Below are 14,496 nucleotides of genomic sequence, written 5' to 3'. Positions count from 1 at the left end.
TCCAACTCGTACCACAGCGTTTTGCTGCTGGGAAAATGTGATCCCATCCTTCCCCTCAGTTAGCATCGCCATTGTGACTGTGTTACATGGAATGTGGTTGTGGGTGTCAGAGGTGCCTATGGGGGTGAAGTCAGATGTAACTTTTGTGGAGCAGTTTGGACGTGGCCTCTCCACGTTTATTGTTTTCTCTTCGGGTCTGAGCTCTGAGGGAGAAGACAAACCAAAAGTTCTGCAACTTTGTCGGCAAAAGCCAAACGTGAATTGGCTAATCGCCAAGATGCATAAACGTGACATAACGATGTCTGTCTTCACCTTTGGACAGTGCCTATGATATCAGAAGTGGGGAGAAAAATAAGTCTCCCCCCAACCCTGTGCCAGAGCAATTTTGTAAAATTTTTATAATATTGTATTGTCCATTTCTAGAAAATTTTCAGTAGAAGTTGAGTGTTCCCCCTCTTGACATGCAGCTCTAACGCCTTAACAAAAAGAAGTGCAGAACACCAGCAAAGCTATCTCTCTCCCTCTCCTTAGCAGTTATGCCCTTCCATTTCAAGGACTGTTTTTTTCTTTCTTTCTTTTGAAGACTGTGCACTTTCTCTCCCAGCCCGGAGCACCATTATTTCTCAGCACTAAGGTCCCCCCCCCCCCAATGCCCTTTCGTAACATGAGAGCAGAAGCCTATTACTGGTGCTGGATTTGTGCTAGCATGATCGTATCACTAGCAGGAGGGGAACATGGGAGCCTTTCTACTGTTTGTTTTCTTCTTGGTGCAACACTAGGTTTTAACAGGTGCTTGCTGGAGGGATGCAACTGAATGAGAGAAGATCACAGGGCACAAATCCTGACTAGGCTTAGAGTATGCTTATGGCTTGGTCCTGTGGACTGTGCTTTGTGCTGCAAACAAGGTTCTTTTCAAGTGCTGTTCTGCATGAAATCCAGGCAGGGGATGAATGAGAGAGGTGAATGTTGATAATATGTAGCAACTGGATTGAGATCTGCCCTTCGGTGTAATGCAAACTACCTCACAAAGAAGGAGCACTGGAGTCTGACTAGTCACTGCTGTGTACAAATAGACTATTAGGCCTCCATATATCTGTACGGAACAGTGAAATATATAATGATTATTAAAGGAAAACAGAAATCCACATAGCTGCTCTAGCCCTGGCCTATGAGGGGGGAGATGGAAAATTTTCTCAGCTTGTCTCTGCTCTGATACTAATTCCAGTAGGGCAACCTTGGGCAGGTTGCTTTGCCTCTCTGCTTACAGTACCTACCTCTAAGAGTGTTGTGACGATTAACTGTTTTTATGTGTGTCAAGGAGAAAAAGCACTTATATACATTTTCTTTGTTTTCATATCCAAGAGTACTCCGATAGTTGCCAACTTGTATAGCTCTAGTGCAGTGGTTCTCAAATACTTTAGCACCGGAACTCACTTTTTAGAATAGCAGTCTGTCGGGACCCACTGGAAGTGATGTCGTGGCCAGAAGTGGCATCATCAATTTAGGCTTCAAACCTAAGCTGCGATCAGCCAAAGGGCCCATTACACAGGACACTTGCGTTGTCATTTTGCATAGCTTGAAATTCAAACATTCCAACTTGGAAGTCAAAGCAGATTGCAGACTGGGATCTTTCTCCAACCACACAGACCTTTCCACTTTCCAGTATTCCATCTTCCCACCTATTGAGGGCTAAGCACCATGCCTCTCTCCCACAGGGAGCACACTCTGCCTTGTGGCTCTATACCCTGTATTTTCAGTCCTATATTTTCAATGGTGGTTGAGCTAGGTGCGACACAAACCACCTGAAATTGGCTTGTGGCCCACCTAGTGGGTCTGGACCCACAGTCTGAGAAACAGTGCTCTAGTGCAGGGCTTGCCAAAGCCTGACTGGTGGACCAGATCTAGCATTCGCCCAAATCCCTCCCCTCTGTGAGCAGCTCTTACATTCTGCTGCTCTGCTGCTTTGTTCTCCATCCATATGGGCATAGGAATACTCTGGGCAGTTGTGTCTATGGCCTGACATCCTAGCCAGCTTTGCACCAGCATGTCCAGGCCACAGTCACGACTGCCCAGAGTATCCTTATGCCCACATGGCTGGAGAATGAGAGCCGTGGAATGGTAAGAGCTTCTCAGGACGGGGAAGGAGTTGTGCAAGTGGAAACCAAAGCAGAGACCACTGTTCTAGTGAATTGCAAAAATTCAGTCAAAGCTCTTTGTTCCCTTTCCTTTAGTGGCCTCAGCATGACAAACACCAAATGAAATATAGGAAGTAATTTGACTTGGTTTCCAGGCAGACAGGACTATTAACAAGCTTAGCTAATCCTAAGAACTGCCTCGGGACCTCACTGCTGCTACTGTTAATGTTAGGAGTAGGACTGGCCATCGGTGGACTGTACCCAAATCTAGATTGAATGGGAAGGTAGAACCTGAAGTCTTGCAAGAAGGTGCAGTTGTGGCTCAAGGCAGAAGACCAGGCTTCTAGTTTTCCTGCTGGCTATCAGTAGTGACTACCTGCAGTCTGCAGTAGTTTGCCAAGTGAGGTTCCAGCTTCAGACTCTTGAGGATTCTAGCTTAATCTGCATTGGTTTAGGCAACTATATTTATGCATCTCCAACTGCCAGGTTAATTTTCAAGAGGAGTCCTTTTTGGGAAATGATGAAGAAAGAACTGCTTTGGACCTTATCTAATAGGAACTGTTTCCTCATCCTCAAGTCACAGCAGAATCCTAGAGCTGTTTTTCTTGGGTTCTCCAGTGCCAAACCTGTCCTGCTGATACCCCAGACCAACACAGACAGCTGTAGACTTTTTTTTCTGTTTATGTTTAAAGCAGTCTGCAATGACAAGGCTGTGAAGCATTGGTAGTTAGGGTATTGGGAACCCAAAAATCGGGGCCCCGTTTCTGGTTCTGCCACTAAGTGTAGCCTTGGCCAAATAATGTCACCTGTCTGCCTCAAATGCACCCACCCACTCCCCCCAATTGTGTAAGCATGGGGGCTGGAGAAATATTTAAAAATACCTACCTCGCAGGGGAAAGTTGTGAGGTGTAGTAAATGTCTGTAAAGTGCTTTGGAACCCTTAGGGTTGTAGAAAGACAAAGTATTGTAATTAAATAGCTTTGCTCTGTTTGACATGCTACAGTTTGTGAAGAATCTCTCCCTTCCATTACCACCACAGCAGGGGATGGTTCAGGCATGGAACAGGTATTCCAATCTAACACAGAACATTTTGAGGAAAAAAGCAAAAGGCTCCCCAACGTTTGGCATCGTCTAATGCTTTATTTTTTTTTTTTTTTGTAAACTCAACCCCCCCTGCCTTCGCCCTCCTTTTTTCTCCAAAGATCCAGATGTCTTGAACTAAAACAGAAACCTAAAACAGAGCGTTGTGATTGCTGTCTAACCTTTTGGTTAAGTTAATTGTAGGTACTGACTTTTTGGTTATTTAAGTGTTTACTATCTATTTGCTGTAAAGTTTGTATATTTTGTAAAACTTTCCTCCTTCAAAGAAAAAAAAAGTAGATGTCTGAAATCGTTGTACATCGGATTCTTTTATACTCCATTGTTTGGCACAGAAGTGTGGTTTTTATTTAGAATAATAAAATGAAAAACTTGCGAGTTTGGGGAGCATTCTTTTTTGGAATTTACAGAGCGAACTAGCCAGACTTTGAGGAAAAGAAGGCGTATGGAATTTTGTTTTTGTTCAGACTAGCATATATGGTGAAGGAAAGAACCTTGGGGAAAAGGGCAAATATTGCAAGGAGACCACCCCACTTCTTCCCTTCTCCCAAGCCTGGTGTGAAGTACTGGAAAAGATCCTCTGCCATATTGTTCATAAATAAAGTATTTTATCTATGAAAATAACAATGCACAAATGAATTCTGTGCTGCATAAACATCCTGCCTTCTTTCTATGAAGCTTCCTTCTCTGGGTAGATCCAGTTCAGGCTTATTTATATGTGTCCTCAGGACCTAGATAAATCTGTTGCTTTTGTTTTTTAGTGATTTATGAACTCCGCAGTAGTGCTAGTAACCGTCTCTTCCCTTTAACCTCCCATTCATATTCTGAGAAGAAATTTGGCCTTGCACTATCAGAATTCTTACTGTTCCCTGTTGCTCAGAGTGACCCCTTGCAGGAAGTGCTGTGAATGTTCTGCTCAGCACTTTTTCTCCTGTACTACTGTGACCTCTAGGATGATGTCCCTTACTGCAATACCACCTGCAGAGCTCAATATGATGAATTCTGAAATTGGGCGGTCCCATTCGTGCTTGCTTTTAATGGTAGAAGCCTCAAGCCCTGCTTACATGATTGTCTGGGAATATGGCAGGAACAAAAAAAAAATGCACATATTGGCTCCCACAGTGAGCCAGGTGCACACAATGACAGCCATGCGCAAGGTTCAAGTGTTCAACGCATTTTCAGTTTTATAAGGCACCACCAGGTTTGAACCCTGGTTTCCTGAATTAGCAGTGACTTCTGCTTTGCTGAAGGATAAGAAGTACAACACTAACTTCATTCCTTGGCCAGCAAAGGAATTGAGAATGCAATCCAAATGGAGAGGTCGGCTGCCGCAAGCCCCCTGAGCCGGCCCCAAATGTGTAGCAAACGTACCATAAAGCATGTTTGTGACTACTCTTGAGCCAGCTAGGCTAGCATGAGGATGTGCACCAGCCTCCCTGCACTGGATCTGGACCTAGAGGGGGTAGGCAAGCACCAACGGAGGCAGACCAGCACGGGGGTGGTGGTGGGAGGGCAGAACAAAGGTGGAGAGGGGACAGTCCAGGAGGTGAATTGGGCCCGGGAGGGGGCAGCGTTGGCTGCTGCAACGTAGGCCAAATCCTAACCCCTTCTCCAAGGCCCTGTAGCCTTACATAGTCTGCTCAGATTTGCAACAGCAGAATTGCTGGTGCAGATCTGAGGAGCCCCATAGGGATGGTTGCGGGGGGTGACACCGTGTAAAGAAAAATTCCCCCTTATCCTGCCCTCTCGCCAACACCTACTTTGTGCTGGTTACAGTGCAAGCCACTCAGCCGGCCAGCACAAGTTAGGCTTGGGCTGTGAGTCATTATGCTGCCAGAGAGGGCACTAAAGTTCACCCCATACTGTTAAGTCAGTCCCGGTATTCTGGGAAAAGAACACTGTGAGGACCCTCAATGGCACACTTCCACAAGCTTTGGAACATGCACATGCACTTGGCTACCTTCACCCATAGCATATAGGAACCCTGGCAGTAGACGAAGGCAAGCACTCCTGCCTGCTGCCATCTGCAGCAACAGTAGTGAAGGTGGACTCTCACCGGTCTATTGCCCAGCTCTTAGTTAGTATGGACACTAGTTCTTCTTCACTGCTGCCATGATGGGTGGGCCCTGGCTGGTTTGTCCAGTGATGGTGGGAAACTACTGTATAAGCAGAGGGTAGGTATCCCTATAGGCCCTGACTTAGGACCCAATCCTAAGATCACCCAGTGCAGTGCTGAGCCCTAGCCAGTGCTGGGTGAGGAGCACGTGGTGAGTAGGGAGTGCTGGCGCTAGGCCAGTCAGGCACCAGGCCCAGCGCTGGCAAGAGGAGGATGTGCTAGCACTGGGTGTGAGACCAAAGTGGGAGAGAGGTGGAACCGGCTGACTTCTGCCATGTCAGGCCAGAAGGTGTTGGAGTCTCCCAGACCAAGCAAAATAGCTGGTGCAGACTTGAGAAGCCCCAGGCTTGGGCTTTCCCCAGGGGAAGGGGGTGAAAGCTGATTCCCAGTGCCCACAGGATACAGCGGAAACCACTTTGGTGCCACCAGCGGGCACCGGGAAGCTTAGGATTGGACTGCCCCTGCCCAGTAGTAAGAAACAGTAGCAGTGGTGGACCCTTGCCCCCGCAGCATAGCATACATGTGGGCCCTGACTTAGGCATGGGCCTCCAGCAAGTGCCCCATTTGCAGAGACACTCTGGTTTCAAATAAAAAAAACACTCTGTGTGTGTGTGTGTGTGCGTGTGCGCACGTGTGCATGTGTGTGTGCGCGTGTACACAGTCCCAGAACTGAGTTGTTGGCACCCTGCTTTTCCAGCCAGAAGAAGAAACCAGTCAAAAAGTAACCTGGGCAGTGTCCATTTTACTCTTATATGTTGCCCCAGACCAAGAAAGCTATATATTGTTCTGACTAATAACACAGACCTGCAAAACAGAGAGTCAGAAATTTTTCCCCCCAAAATTTATTGTGGTTTTATATGAATTTGGCATCAGTTTTTCCCTATCATGTCTAGTTTCAGAACTATCGCATAGCCTTGCTAGTGAATGGTGCAAGCAGTGTCCTTATGAAGAAGCCTACACTATGGCTTCTTCATGTGCTTGAACCATTCACTAATGAGGCTATGCCTTATCTCTGAAACTAGATGTGATATGGCAAAACTGATTCCATTTTTGGAATAAGCCCTCCTAATATACCCAGGAATAGGTCTATCTTTTAAGACAGCAAAATGTCTGTATAATTTATGGGCCATGCTGTTTGTTTAATGAGTGGAATAGCTTCAGAAGGTCATTTTCATTCAACATTCTACTCCAGGAGACACATTTTTTTGAATTTCGTCTTATTGAACAATTTCAGGGCAACAATAAAACAATAAAACAATAATTGCCACAGATTTTGGGGAGGGGTGGCAGTAGGGTTGGATAGGAAATTATCTCCACATGTTAAGCTAAGTATATTTGAGACAGCAGCATATAATGAACCCTATATTTTACCCTGTATGGCCCTGCTCTCCCTAGATCATTAATGAATGAGGATAGTTAGAACAATAGCATCATATGGAACCTGCCCACCACCGGTGAGAGAAAATTCTGAATACAGAGGATGGATATTCTGGAACAATGAAGTTGAGCAGAGCAACAGAAGGTTCCCTTAACTTGGTGAGACATTGTCTTTTGTGATAATAATAGAATGCTGGGTGTTAGAAGAAGAACCACCCCCTTCCTTTCCTTTGGTTTGATCTTTGGGGATATACCTGACCACAGCCGAGATGAGCTTCCCTCGAAAGTTCTTGCTCAGAAAGTTGTACAGGATGGGGTTGACGATGCAATGGATCAGTGTGAAGCAGTCTATGATTTCATAGAAAAAGTACAGGAAACTGACCAAGTAGCAGTGGAGGAAGATGCTGACACCATCGAGCACAACCAAAAGCAAAACCAAGTGGTATGGCAGCCAGCAGACCAGGAAGACAATGATATAGGCATAGATGAGGATGCAGTGCTTTCTCCCCTCTGGCTTGTTGCAGCGTCTGATGTGTCTGGCTGTCAGAATGTTGAAGATGGCGATGACGGAGAAGGGGATGATGAACCCAACGATGGTGGTGAGAAGGGTGACAGCCAAGGCCCACTCATCATAGGCTTCAAAGGGGGCCAAGAAGGTACATATTGGCTGTTCGCTATCAATCAACTCCACATGTGCCACTTCGGGCAAAGGGACGATGGCAGCAAAAGCCCAAATGCAGCAGCAGGCAATAAGTCGTGCGGTGTGCTGGTGTCGGTGCCAGAAGGGAGAAGAGGTGGTCAAAGACACGTAGCGGTCCACACTGAGGCAAGTGAGAAAGAAGATGCTGCTGTACATGTTGGCAAAATAGAAGTAGTGGGTGAAGCGACAGAGGAAGCCTCCCCAGAGCCAGGTGTAGTCAAGCATCACTTCCAGCATCCAGACAGGTAAAGAAAGGATCACCCCTAAGTCGGCAATGGCCATGTTGAGGATGTAGAGGTTGACCAGGTCCCTGCGGCTTCGGGTCTGCCAGTTGACCCAGATGACCAAGAGATTCTCCACCAGCCCAACCACAAAGATGATGAGGTAGAGGACAAAAAGGAATACGTGCATCACATTTTCATCCAGCCCCAGATCACAGTACCTGAAGGTGTTGTTGAGTAGGTGGATAAGCTCTGTCAAGTTCTGATACTCCCCATACTCACCAAAAGGGGAGTGGGTCTCTGGTTCTTCCATTTTGATCAGGAGGGTCAACTGTAAAAATAAGAAAAGCAGAGGTGAATGCCACTGAATCTGTGCTGAGCTTTTCTTCCCAGATAGGTGCAGATTCCCTTAATACTGCATCTCCATAACGGGAACTGCAGAACACACATCTGTTGAAGATCTCCCTGTAAGAAACGCTTATATTCTTGAAAGGACTGCTGTATTACAGCCCAATCCTATGCATGTCTACTCAGAAGTAAGTCCCATTAGAGTCAATGGGGCTTACTCTCAGGAAAGTTTGGATAGGATTGGGCTGTAAATCTGTCAAGGCAAAAAACAAAACAAGGAGTCCTTGGGTGAACTCTTTACAGACACAGGAATCTTGCCAGGAAAAGAGAGCCAGGATCGTCTTGTAGTTTGGGAGTCAGCCTTAGACCTGGAAGACCTGGTTCAGATCCCAGCCACGAAGCTTCCTGGGTGACCTTGGGTCAGTCACTCCCTTTTGACCTCACCTACCTCGCAGAGCTGTTGTGAAGACAAAAGGAGGGAAAGGACCATGTAGACCACCCTGAGCTCCTTGGAGAAGGGGCGGTATAAAAATGCAAAAATAAACAAGTGACAGCTCTGTTTTGTGAAAAAGGATGCACATTTCCCAACAACCTTTCTTTTCATAGAAGTACAACTTGACAGCTTTTGTGTATGAAGCACAGCAAGGAAGTGGGGGAGTCTATTGCCAGGTAAAAACTGCACAGTCCAATGATGAGATGGTGGGCTCACTGTATGAGTGAATATCCACCGAATTTCTCCTCGTCTATCTGTAGTGAGTTATGCTAGCCAATGCTTTGGTGCTGCATGCTGCTCCCCCTGGTGGCCCTCAGTGAAAAAAGCAACTGAACAGTCTGCTATCTCAGCACAGTAGATAAAAGTGCACTGTTGTCCTATACAGTTATCTCTAGATACCATTTTACCTTCCACTTTCTACCAAGGGTAGCAGAATGGTTACAACAACAAAACACACTGTATCAAAAAATGTAGCAATGCATACAATGTTAAAAATCAGAACAATAACTAGGACATAAAATTCTTTCACACAAGTATCTGTACACATGGATAATATTTTCGTGCTAAAGCTACAAATCTAAACATGAACAAGGTTCGGTCTTGCTTAAGGGCCTTAGCTCCCAACTAAGGAGTTCTGAGAAATGCAACTTTGTGCAAAGGTGGGGGGGGGGAGGTCTCAAATAAAGTGTTCTCAACACATTCACAAATCTGGAATCCCTCCAGATTCTCTGGAACAGCGGTTCTCAAGTTTTTTAGCACCAGAATCCACTTTTTGAAATGACACTATTGGGACTCACCTAGCTTTACAAGACTTTTTAAAAAGGTGATAAAATAATATTTTAATTTATTTATTTACACATTCAGGCATGCCCCTATATCCGCGGGGGTTCTGTTCTGAAACCTCCCACACTTAAGTGAAACTGTGGATATGGGAGAACACTTCCCCTCACGCTCCGGAGCCAGATGGAGCTCCTCTCTCCCTGCCTCCAGAGGATCCTCTGAACCCAGCAAAGGTTGCATTCATCCATCCACGGCCTCTGCTGGGCACCGACTGAGTCCTAAACGTAAAAAAAAGTCACTTCTGGTTTCTCCATGAAACCGGAAGTGACTTTTTGATGCCTTATAAGGCTTTAGAAATCATTAAAAACATCACTTCCAGTGAAAACATCACAACATGGAGAAACCAGCAGTGACTTTTTTTTTTACCTCTAGGGCTCAGTCTGAGCCTGGTAAAGGCCACAGATGGATAGACAGATTAGCTCAGAGGACCCTCCAGAGGTGAGCAGGGGGGCAGTGGACCCGATCCATGGATAATTGAATCCATGGATATGGTATCCACGAATAAGGCCTCCCTGTAATATTTTTGTTAGTTTGTTCGCAAAAAACTTGATCCATTTCTCATAATAAGGCAGCCCTAATGAATAGCTTCAAGCCTTGAGGGGCTTAGTTATGTGACCCAGCCTCACTACCTGTCATTGACAGACTTAGAAAGAAATACACCAGAAAAAAGATGCTCAAACATTTATCTCCCTATATTCACACAAGTTCCTGCAAACTGCAGGAACTCAGCCATTTGCAGGGCAATTAGCTGCTATCTTGCAAACTGCAAGAGCTCAACTCTTTTTGCAGCTATCTGATTTTTGATTAGCCTCAGGGCTTGAGACAATTAGTTATCTGATCTTTTCATCACCCATCTTTTGATTGGAGGTACTGTGGGACCCACCAGAAATCAGGTCATGACCCACTTTTGGATCCACACTTTGAGAAATACTGCTCTAGGAGAAGACATAACAACCCAACCAGAGCACCGACATTTGTTGTGTAGATGCACCCTCAATATATCTTGGATTTTTTTCTTCTTTCAGTGCACAGAACCTTACTACTAAAAAGTTAATTAGGAACAAATGGTGGATAATATACTCTGTTGTTCCTTACCCCCTCTAGAGAGATTCAGAAAGACCCTATTGTTTGTGCTGGCCAGAGGTTGCGTGCTTGCTTTGAAGACATGTGCTTATGTTTATATATGAGCTGGAACAGATAGATATGCTGCAGACAAACAAGCTGCACTTGAAATTTGTCTGGTTTTGAATTAAAGGGACTGCTGGAGCAAGTATGATGCACCTGCTATATGCTGCCTTTGTGATTCACTTGCTACATTTGTGTATCACATTTATATTTCTGCCAGTGCACTCAGGGTAGTTTACAAGATAAAATAATGGCTCGCAATTGAATAGATATGATTATAAAAGAGAAAAAAGGAACAGGAGGGTGAACAAGAAAACCAGCTCTTACATAACTCTTACTCTTAAGGTTGTGAGAGTGGGATTGTGAATTAACATGGCACTGGAGCTGGGTCCTGAGACAATGCATAGCCAGTTTACCTGCAGTCAGAGGTGGTTTCAGCAGATCTGCCACTGGAATCTGTGCCCCTGCACTCAACCCCCCCCCTTTTAAAAAAAATGGCATGTGTGTCAGTGTGCCTGGGACCCACCACAGCAAATGATCTGGAGTCCACAGATCAGAATCTTGTTCTGATTGCTTGTGAAAGTGAGCAACTGGTTACTGCAATCACTTCTTGTGTGGTTGCCCCATCCTCTTTCTACTCACTCTCAGCAAGCAAGAAAAGGATTTGAGAGCTGATTGAAGCAGCTGGCTAGGAGGAGAGGCAGTGGGCAGATAGAGAGGGCAGGGCACCCTTCATCAGTTTGCTCCCCCAACCACTTCAGTCAGCCTCATGGCTGGGTCAGCCCTGCTTGGGATGGACAAAAGAGGGCTAACAAATGTTAATGGCTCAAGGAACTCCTGGAATGCGAGTCTCCACCAAGGGCTCTTAGCATCCTCACTTACATACCTGTTTGAGAGGAAGGGCTGTGATTTAAGGTGATTCCCTTCCTCCTCCCTCCCCAACTTAGGGCCAAATCCTATCCAATTTTCCAGTGCCAGTGCTGCAATGGGGCGTGTACTGCACCCTGTGGTGGGGAGGCAATCACAGAGGCCTCCTCAAGGTAAGGGAACATTTGTTTCCTTACCTTGGGACTGCATTGCAGCTACACTGGTGATGGAAAGCTGGATAGGATTGGGCCCTTAGTGAAAAAGATAAAGGTAGCAGGAGCTGGCAGAGTCTGGGAAGATCAAAACAGGTTAGTACATGATCTAAGAAAGACTGTAATGGAAGCCAAGATGAACAGCTTCTTTGGGCATGTTTAGAAGACACACACTGCTGAAGTTGTTTGCAGAAGCATGTGCTTATTCCACCCAAATGTCATATTTATTTGTAAATAGAGCAAACATTACAAAGACACTGTGAGCCCTCAGTGCACTGTCATCTAAAGGAAATCAGAACCCAGAAGGCACCATGGGCCTTCTTGCACCACTTGAAAAAGTGGGGCACAGAAATAGAACACAACATATCTACTGACAGGTAGAATCAAAGCCAGGGAACATTCTGCTGGAATTTGTGGTCTATGAAAGAAAATCATGGTCTATTGCAATTAAACAGGGGTAGTCAGATGGGGCTTCTGAAAGCTGTTTACAGCTCATGCTCCAATATTTTATTATCAAATAAGGGCTTGCTTGTACCACTGCTATTAGAATACACAGGATTGCTGAGTCAGTCCTGTTCCCCCCCCCCCCCATTGTAGATGGAGAGGGGCAGCTGCCTTAGACCATAGGGCTATCTAGCACATTAGTGATTAGCATCTGCCTTCTGGAGCTTCAGACAGGATTGCACCTGGACATAGCTGTGACTGATGGGCCCAATTCACACACATTGAGCAAATATCCTATATGCACTCCTTCCATTCACAGAAGGAGAGTTACGCTCACAGTCCATTTAGTGGACTGCAGAGTTAAGATACACCTCCCCTTTTTTGGTATAACAATGATAAAAATTGTATCCATCTGCTGGTTTTTAGAGTTACTATGATGTTTTAAATTGTGAGTTAGGCTGTGTGGGGATATAAATGTGAATGGGTGGGGACATACATGTGAATAACTATGTTTGTTTGTTTAATGAAACACACATTGGCAAATAGATGCATCATACACATGCACTCCATAGAGGGCCAGGACTGGCTTAAGCAATTTGGGGCCACACACTGTTCTGCTGCTATATAATACGTGGAATGGCCTATTGACACAGTCTGGGAACCCCAAGGAAAGCTGATCAGAGAAGACCTAGTGCAAGATGACATGGCTTGAGGGTCCAAAGGAAGGAAAGAACTGGGTAGACTTGGGGAGAGGAAGCATAATGTTTATGGTATGTGGAATAGTTGGGTAACAATATTCAAAGTGATTCAGATAACAGCTGTTTATTAGATCAAATGTGTGTGGAGGTGGGCAGCAGGCTTTTAAGTTCCACAGAACTCTTCCTTCAAGCAGGAGTCAGAAGCCTGACTCCTGGTTCTGGTTTCCCAAAGGGAGAATGTGATATATCTCAAAGCTTCTTTAACCTATACAATAAAACATTTGAATAAAAGGTGTCAATATAGGCTACAGAGAGAGAGAGAGAGAGGGTGCTGTTTATAAAAGATTTGAATGCCTTTTGAAAGTCAAACTACAAGAGACTTTAAACATGTAATTTTTAAAGCCGCCTTGGGTCCCTTTGGGCAGAAAGGCGGGGGGCGGGGTATAAATAAAGTTATTATTATTATTATTATTATTATTATTATTATTATTATTATTAATTTGGCCCTGTGCGATTAAAAAAAAAACTATTTAGTAAATAGCTCCCGCATGGCCCTCCTAATCTAAATCAGGGATGGAGTGTGAGGTAAGAGGTGATTTAGGACCCAATTCTATCCAACTTTCCATCACCGATGGAGCGGCAATGCGGCCCCAAAGTAAGAGAACAAACGTTCCCATACCTTGAAGAGGCCTCTGTGACCCCCCCCCCCCCCCGCAGAATGCAGCACATACCTCATTGGCAGTGCTGGAAAGTTGGATAGGATTGGGCCCTTAATCCTTTGCCCCTGCTCAGATCTTTTTTTTAAACTGGAACACTCTGCAGCTGCTATTTAATTTAAAAAAATACATACTGGGCCAAATGATGTGTTTAAAGTCATTTCTAGTTTAGCCTTGAAAGAGGCTTTGCTTCTTATGTTGTATGTACATACATGCATGCAGACAAATATACATACATGCATACACTTTTTCTCCTTTCACACTTTTTGACCAAAGAGGATTTGCAGGATTTGGAAATGATACAAAAACCTGATCAACCTGTTTACCGGAGATAAAAGTGCACACATACTATAAGCAGCATATTTTTTTTTTTTTTTTTGGAAACCATCTTCCATTTGCTGAAGAAAAGAAAACATTTCTTGGGATGTCTCTAGCCTGAGAGAGACCTGAGTAACCATAACGTGGCAGCCGGTGCCAAAACAAAGCTAGTAAGCTCTGGTAGTGAGCTCTGGAGAAACGTGACACTTTCTCCAGGGCATTTGAAGGAAGGAAGAGAAAGTGCCGCTTCTTAAGCAGAAGGAAATCTGGCATCCGTAACAAAAGCATCTCTGTCAGTGGTTCCCTGGAATCAAGCAGAGCTCACGCTGGTGAAAAGTTACGTTGCTAGAGGAGAAATGGAAAGTGCAAAATCTATGCTTACCTTGTAGATGATGGTGATGTAGATGATCGTGAAACACGTCAGCCCTGTGGTCCCTCTGGAGGGTCTGGTGCTGTCTTTCCAGGAACATATGGTTTGCTGCTGAGTGAATTGCTGGTGCCTTTCCTCCCCCCCCCCTTCATCCACACAGGAAATGAGCATCACAGCCTGTTGCCCCCGACAACACAAAGCCTTGGCATAACAAGAGCTGTTTAACATGGGTCTGTCCCAGGAAATTTCCTTTTCAGGTCTGGCTCAGTTGGTTGTGTGCCAGGACAGACATCAGGGCAATCAGAGAGGCTGAATGAAAACTTTCGAAGAACAAGGGAGTGCAGGTTTCCTGAGGTTAATTTCCTTTCAGTTAGCCTCTCAGTCCCAAAGTGCAGCTCACACACACAGAGTGTGCTGG

General features: G+C 45.2%; 1 protein-coding gene across 1 annotated transcript; it reads right to left on the bottom strand.

Annotated features, from left to right (window-relative positions):
* Nucleotides 1-5,895: 5,895 nt before the first annotated feature.
* GPR182 (G protein-coupled receptor 182) lies at nucleotides 5,896-14,207 on the bottom strand. Its single transcript, XM_066617005.1, has 2 exons — nucleotides 14,091-14,207; nucleotides 5,896-7,978 (listed from the first exon to the last, which is right to left on the bottom strand). The coding sequence occupies exon 2, from the start codon at nucleotides 7,958-7,960 to the stop codon at nucleotides 6,878-6,880; it is 1,083 nt and encodes a 360-aa protein (XP_066473102.1). The 5' UTR covers nucleotides 7,961-7,978; nucleotides 14,091-14,207; the 3' UTR covers nucleotides 5,896-6,877.
* Between the last annotated feature and the right edge of the window lie 289 nt (nucleotides 14,208-14,496).

The sequence above is a fragment of the Tiliqua scincoides genome, chromosome 2, assembly GCF_035046505.1.
Source record: "Tiliqua scincoides isolate rTilSci1 chromosome 2, rTilSci1.hap2, whole genome shotgun sequence".
Classification (NCBI taxonomy): domain Eukaryota; kingdom Metazoa; phylum Chordata; class Lepidosauria; order Squamata; family Scincidae; genus Tiliqua; species Tiliqua scincoides.
Note: the sequence above shows the minus strand (reverse complement) of the source record. Positions and strands in the feature narration are given on the sequence as shown.